The 7026-nt window shown below is 40.1% G+C and overlaps 1 protein-coding gene across 1 annotated transcript; it reads right to left on the bottom strand.

Annotated features, from left to right (window-relative positions):
* Positions 1–219: 219 nt before the first annotated feature.
* On the bottom strand, positions 220–7023 carry UPF3B (UPF3 regulator of nonsense transcripts homolog B (yeast); the record flags this gene model as incomplete). The annotated part of the gene is made up of 9 exons (XM_010074927.1): positions 220–525; positions 1376–1688; positions 2401–2552; positions 3048–3236; positions 3909–3952; positions 4659–4769; positions 5134–5232; positions 6720–6829; positions 6932–7023. Coding segments are annotated over 9 exons (1257 nt in total), but the record flags the coding sequence as incomplete, so codon positions are not given.
* Between the last annotated feature and the right edge of the window lie 3 nt (positions 7024–7026).

Genomic DNA, 7026 nt, shown 5'->3' with positions numbered 1-7026 from the left:
CTTGCTCTGCTTAAGTGCACTGAACACTGGCTCTGATCGCTTTACAGTAACGCTCTGGCTTTAGATCCAGGTGTCATCTCCTCGTGACTGCATGACTCACTTATTATCATACTTAAGGCCATAAAGTCTTTCTACTTTGCAACGATTCTCTTCTCTGTTGTAGTTAGATGGTGGGAAAATAGATTCAAATAACTGAAAATACAATGAGAACACATTTCAAAATCCAAATCTACAACTGAGGTTCTTTAACCAGAAACATCCAACAGCACAACGCCCCCTTTTCTTCCTTTGTTCCTTCTTCACTTCGAAGGCACTTCTGGATTGCGTAGTACATGCTCTTTGGCTGCACAGACAGAACACATAAGGCTTGCAGGCTAGTCACTCCTCTTCCTTCAGAGTACTGGTCTCACTCTCTTGTTTCTTGTCTGCTCCCTGATCTGTGGGCTTTGCAGCACTGTCTTCATATTGACACAATCTGCTTCGGCTTCGGGCTCCTGGCTGGTACAGCTGCATTGCTGGACGATCCTGAAATAAATCAAAACTATTTAGACTCTTTAATGGCCCCATGCTATCATGGTTATTATGGCATCAGTGATACTAGAAATGGCTCAAATTCAAACTTTACAAGGTGTTCCGAGTCAAATTATCCCACCATGGTGGCAATGTAACTTCAACTGTCTCAAAGCAAAGTTGCCTCTGTTGTAAGGCAACATCCCTGATCAAGCCACAAAGAACGCTGCACACAGATGAAGTTACTTGTAGTTTCTTACTCTGACAACTTCAGCTCACTGTCTCTCACAACAGAGGCCAACTTCAAAGCTTCTTCAAAACCCTGAGTTTCATTTGCACCCGATAATGCCTTAAGTGACAGGGAAAAGTGACACTGCAAAAACAGATTTGCAGAGTATACAAAACTAAACTGAAGACATTTCTTGAGTTTACAGGAGATATGTCATATTCTGCATGTAAGAGTCTTGCCCCTGTTGTGGAGGAACCTGTTCAATCACACTCCCACTTCAAGCTGTATTTCCAGGCACGTATAGCATCAGCAGAGATACAGGTAGGTTACTGATGCTCTGCTGACTCCTTAAAGATAAAGCCTATGGCATAAGTCAGCAAATGAAAAGGGATCAGGGTCTTTACAGTTTCACCCACGGTATCTTGGCTTAATTCCTACACAGTGACAAGAAATACCACAAACAGTTTAGCAAAGTTTGGTGGACAAATGGGCACTTTCCAGCAATGGCAGAGTTGGTTACTAGGACAGGAAGAAGTTTCAGAGAGACCACATGGTTCTTTCCTCGCAGTGCTTTTATCTTAAGCACCACAAACTGCTCCCTATGAATCAACACATGCATTTAAAGAAATCCAGCACCTTGTTTCTGATACGATCCCTCTTAATTGGATCCTCTTTTTTATCGTCTTTGGTTACTTTCTCAGATTTGTCCATGCTGCTGGTAAAGTCTGTAAGATCACTTTTCTTTCCTTTTTCTCTGAGTAAGTCTCTCTCCTTTTTCACCTCTTCCTCTTTCCTTCTAAAAACCTTCTCTTTCTCAAAGCGCTCTTTCTGCCTCCGACGTTCCTCTTCTTGACGTCTCAGTTTCTCCCTCTGTGCTCTCTCATAGTCTCTGTCTCTTTCAAAATCTCTATCTCGGTCCCTGTAGTCCTTTACACACTCATCTTCCGATCTGTATGAAAACAAAACTGAAAATTAAGCTCAAAAGATTCATCAAACAGAGCTGGGAGATCAATGTAATACTGGTGTAAATTTGCAATACGAAGATGACACACTGGTAGGTTCTAGGGAGCTTTTGGGAAGCTGTAATAATCTGAGTCATGCATGATAACCAGAGATGACACTGATGGCTAGCGTTTCCTAGCCTTCTACTCACATAGCTGTCTGAGTCTCCTCTGGCTTTGGAAAACACCTGAATTTCTCTGCCTCATCTCTATTTCTCACATGGCAGAGCTGAACCTTGAACAGATCACGGAGCTGCTGAGAACGACACTTTCCACTTTGACCTTTTACAAGACTTAAAGGGACTACTAACTGGAGTACACCTCTCCTCTTGCCACGGTTGTAATTCTCTCATTGCAAGGACAGCACTCACAGCCTGTTGCAGGTCACCTGCACCTAGGTTTCTCTTGCAGAGTTCCTACAACTGAGTTGCAAAAATATTAAAATTAATCCACTAGTGAAAAAACTGTCAGTCAATTCATACAGCTTTCTGTAACCACAGGGATGCGTGCTGTCACAGAGAACACATCCCATGTCTTGTATCAGAAAAATAATTTGAAAGGAATTTCAAAACATGGTCATGGCAGAGCAGCTTAAGCCTCGCAACGATCAGGAAACAAGTTATATATACATATATATATTTATAGCAAGTACTAGAATACTTTTTTGCCTTCTCTTCTTTTGTCTCCCCATCAGATCGTTTGGCAGATGCACTACTCGCATTTTTTTCCTCCCTCAGAGTCTCTTTTTCCAGTTTCTTGGATTTTTCTTTTTTCTCCAAGTCTTTTTCATCTTTTTCAGGCTTCTTAAGTAGCTACAAAGAAAACAGAAGTCTCAACTAAAAAGCTCACTCTAACACATATTGTCTGGCACAACACCAAAATTGCATCAAAGGAACCAGAGTCCAGTAAGAGATAAACATTAAGGTAATGTTACTGCAAATCGCAGTATTTCTAAAAGCTGGAGTGTATGAGTAAGCATAATCCACACAGCAGAGTAGGATTGTTCTCCTAAATCAGGCCATTTTAAAAAGCTTAAAAATAGTCTCCATTCCATAGCAAATTCACAATTCTGTTTACCAGAGCATGTACAACAGTCACATAACAAAAGCTTAAAATACTACTACGAAGTATTACAGCATGTAAACCTTTACAATGCCTAACATTGACTATTACAAAAAAGTGGCAATTTACTAACACCAAACTCATGTGATTCTTCACACAATACTCAAAGCACATTTTGAGAAACTGATATACAAATAACAGGGAAAAGGGAGTGTAACAGTTTATAATAAAGAACTGTTCTAGACCTTAATCTTTGGTTCTTCTTTTGATCTGTCTCTTTCTTTTTCTGGGCATCTGTCTACCTTCTTCAGTTTTTCTGCTTCTTTTCTCTTCCTTCTCTCCTCCTCTTTCCATTTTCTTCTTTCTTCTTCTCTTTGCCGTTTTCTTTCCAATTCTCTCCTCCTCCTCTCCTCTCTTTTTTCTTCTCTCAGCCTCTGTGTGTGTAAAAGCAAAGAGAAATAGTGTATTTCCACAACAGAAAACATCCCTTTAAGCCTGACAAGATACCCTGCCACAAAGCCATAAAATATTTCACCACCAAATAACTCACCTCAAAACTGCCCCTATTATAAAAGAAAAAAGGTCCTCTATTGTTCTGCTGTGAACCTGAACATGTTAGAGCAGCATTTCATTTTCTTCTTACTCATAATCCTTGATTTGTACTGTCTTAAAAAAAAAAAACCCAAACACAACACTAGCCTCAGCTTTTACCATTCTAATTTTAGTTTAACCTGTCCCATCTGTTATTTTCTCATCACTAAAAGTTAAAATGAGATTATGTCCTAGGAAAGATCATTTACCAGGACCTCAGCCATGACTGCATTAAAAATGAAAGCATTAAAATGGAATCTGGTTTGGCAGTGCCACAAGAAATGTTTAGCTGTGACCAGAATGCACATAAAGCACCACTGTTCCTACAAAGGCCAGTGTTGTATTAGTTTAAAATATGTGAACCAGATGTCAACGAGGAAGTTGGGTGAAAAGCTGCTTCTTCAAAAACGAAGGGCAGAAACATACCAATACACACATTGCAATACATAAAGACATGCTTTAAATGAGCAAATTGTATTTGCAAGCAACAAGAGGATTCTGTAAATAAGTCTTACCTGTTTATTTTTCAGGAAGTTTAACAAAGGAGTAGTCTTTTTAGCTGGAGAATACACAAAACAAATGTAAACAAGTTGCCTTATCCAACACCTCAATAACTACAACAAGATCCTGCATGAAATGAAGGAGCCTTATGGATTATCCAGCCTATCTCCTCTCACAACAGCAATACAACAGTGAAACAAGTATTCCAATCCTATCCCTGCACAGTGGCCACTATTAGGATTCCACAAACTTCTTTAGAATACTAATACAATATCAAGTACACCTGTCTGTAAAGGGATATGCAGTCTGCAATAGGCTTTTCCCAGATTCTCTCACTTTGAAAGGCATACCTGTAACAGGCTTAAAAAGAGACTTCTGGTCATTTTTTGTGGTATTTAATGCAGCCACAATAACTCAACTTGTGCCTGCATGGAACATGACTGCTCACAGCATCTTGCATTAAACACAGCTGCATCTCACTGAGATGCAGCCACTCCACAGCCCAGACTAGCTAACGAACATCCAACCAGCAGCTTAAATCAGGAAGGAAGGTAATCATATAAAACTTAAACCTAGAGAAGAATTTAGAGCATGGGAACAAAATAAAAGACTGAATAATATTAGCCTGAAGGTTTAACAAATATCAAGCAAGCACGCAAAAGAATTCAGGCTCCTCAAGGTTGAGAAAACACAGCTCTAAATTATACCACATACATCTCTTTGTGCTGTAGGAAAATGTAACTACAGTACGTAGATTTCCATACCTATTAGCTCTTTGTTTCTTGCCTCTATTTCCTCCAACAAAGTTTCAGGAGTGGAGGTTAATTTTTCATCATCTGCACTGTAACTTTCCAAAAACTTCTTGTACTCTGGATCTACAGGGGAGATGAAAGGGAAAAGAAAAAAAAAAAAAGAGGAAAAAGAAAAGATATATTGTAGCATGAAGAGAATTTATATTGTGCAGTGCTGGAAGCCTGGGTTAGATTTACATAAGTTGTGTTGTTTTTATGTCACCTTTTCATAAGTTGGCAGCTCTCAAATGAGCTGCGGCACTACATTTGTCTAGGACAATCATATTTAATAGATTTGCAGCTAACAAAGCAGCGATAATTAGCTTCACATACCATTAAGCAAACATTCTATTGATAAACTACAGTGTCACAGTAAAACCCTTATATTCCCATTACCACTAGGACTTTCAAGTCTACACATGCAAAACAAACTAGCTAGCTGTTATACCATCTTCGATAGTTCCAGTTTTCGCATCCTTTTTCTTACTCTTCTTTTTTGCAGCTTTTTGGAAAGGTGCAAACTCAACTATGGCAGCATATTCCTGACCTGTTAAGAGAAGAGGGAAAAATACATTAAAATAGAGAAGAAAGAGATATAAAATAGAGTATATTGCCCCTGTCCAAAGCAGGAAGATAAACCTCACAAGAAATATGCAATACTAAAAGAGACTACTTAGAGACCTTAAAAAATTTATTGTGCTTTGAAAGCCATTTAATAAAAAAAAAGTAGAAGCAGCAGAATTAATGAGCTAAACACTCTCACTACGATAACAAAACATCAAATTCAGAGACTCACAAGACGGAAATATTAGATTTAAGACTACCCATAACTCTCAGTTCAGCCACCTCAGCTACACCACACCACACGATATCCTCACCCTACAGACCACCCATTCATTGTACAAGAAAAAGGGAATATTTTAAGTCAATGCAAGTAAGGCAAATCTAAATTTTTGGCAAAATACAACAGAATGTAACACATTACAGGCAAGCTTTGAAGCTTTACCTTCTGAACAGAACGCTACATTTATGGCCACGTAAACCCAACACTGCTGTTGGATGTAGCAAACACAGGGTGCTGTTACATGGCAAACCAGCTTATTTACAAGATCTAGGTGTTATTAGAACCTTGCCATGCAACCCTCCTAAATAAGGAAGAATCTTGTGGACAGAGCTTTGTGTCACATAGGACACCTGGCTAGACAAAACATAAAACACATGTACTCGAAACAAAGTTCACGGTGGAATCCTTAGCCTACTGAAGGCGACAGAAAGGCTCTTGTTTAAGCTTTCGCTAAATATGTAAATTTAAGGTCTATTAATGAAAGACTAACAACTTTTAGTGCTACCCAATGTAAGCAATATTGAAATACAAAACTTAAACCCAACATGTATCCAGAAAAGAAGATAAGCAATGACTAAATACTTGGATGTTTAGCCAATGAATTAAAACACGTTTCCTACAGATTAATGCCTTCAGACAGCACTCACTTTCACAATTTATGACTGCAAGGAACAAGCTGTTCCTTCTTCTGAAACAAGACAGCTCACTCAGTTATAAAGTAAAACAAGTAAAAATTCAAATTAAAAATGGACCAAAAAATAAGTCACACTGTTATAAGGGCACAGAACAGGTGAGGGGAGTAGCAGAAGGTGGCATCATTAACCTCAGCCTCATTTGGTTTGGACAGCGACACCACCTAACCACTTTCACTTTTCAGAGCTTACACTCGGGTATGACAATGCAACTATGAATCTCAGTAACAGCAACAGGTTTTACATTGATACTGCTGCTACCTTGATATACGCTGAACTAGTTTTTACACATAATACACAAAATCGACTTATTTTCCACAAAGCATAAAGCATTTTCCCCATTCTTTGAAATACCACATGACATGCACTTAAGGCGCTAAAACCAAGCAAATCAGGGGTGGGATGTTAACCTGCTCACCCCCACTGCTCTAAAACTCAACCAGCACACCACACACCCCAGGGAGGATGTACACCCACAGCCCAGCCCCGCTCACTTGCCTTTGTGATCGACAAAAACATAGCCGTCAAAGCGATCCCTGAAGAGGACGATGTCTTCCTGGTTCTTAAAGTTGATGTAGGCTCTCGAGAACATGTGAGGGTACAAGCTGCAGGACGACAAGACCGACACCGCCGGGCTGACGGCGGCTCTCAGGGCCCGGCCGGCGGCGAGGCCGGTTCCCGGGAGCCCCCCGGAGCCTTTTTTTTTCCTGGAGTCATTGGCGAAGAACTCGAAGTAGTCGTGGTCGGGCAGGGGCTGGAGGTGCTCCTCCAGCTGCTCCTTCGTCAGGCTGGGCGGCAGCCGCCG

Source organism: Pterocles gutturalis, unplaced genomic scaffold (genome assembly GCF_000699245.1).
Source record: "Pterocles gutturalis isolate BGI_N339 unplaced genomic scaffold, ASM69924v1 scaffold53612, whole genome shotgun sequence".
Classification (NCBI taxonomy): domain Eukaryota; kingdom Metazoa; phylum Chordata; class Aves; order Pterocliformes; family Pteroclidae; genus Pterocles; species Pterocles gutturalis.
The sequence above is the reverse complement of the archived record's forward strand: the minus strand, read 5'-3'. Positions and strand labels throughout refer to the sequence as shown.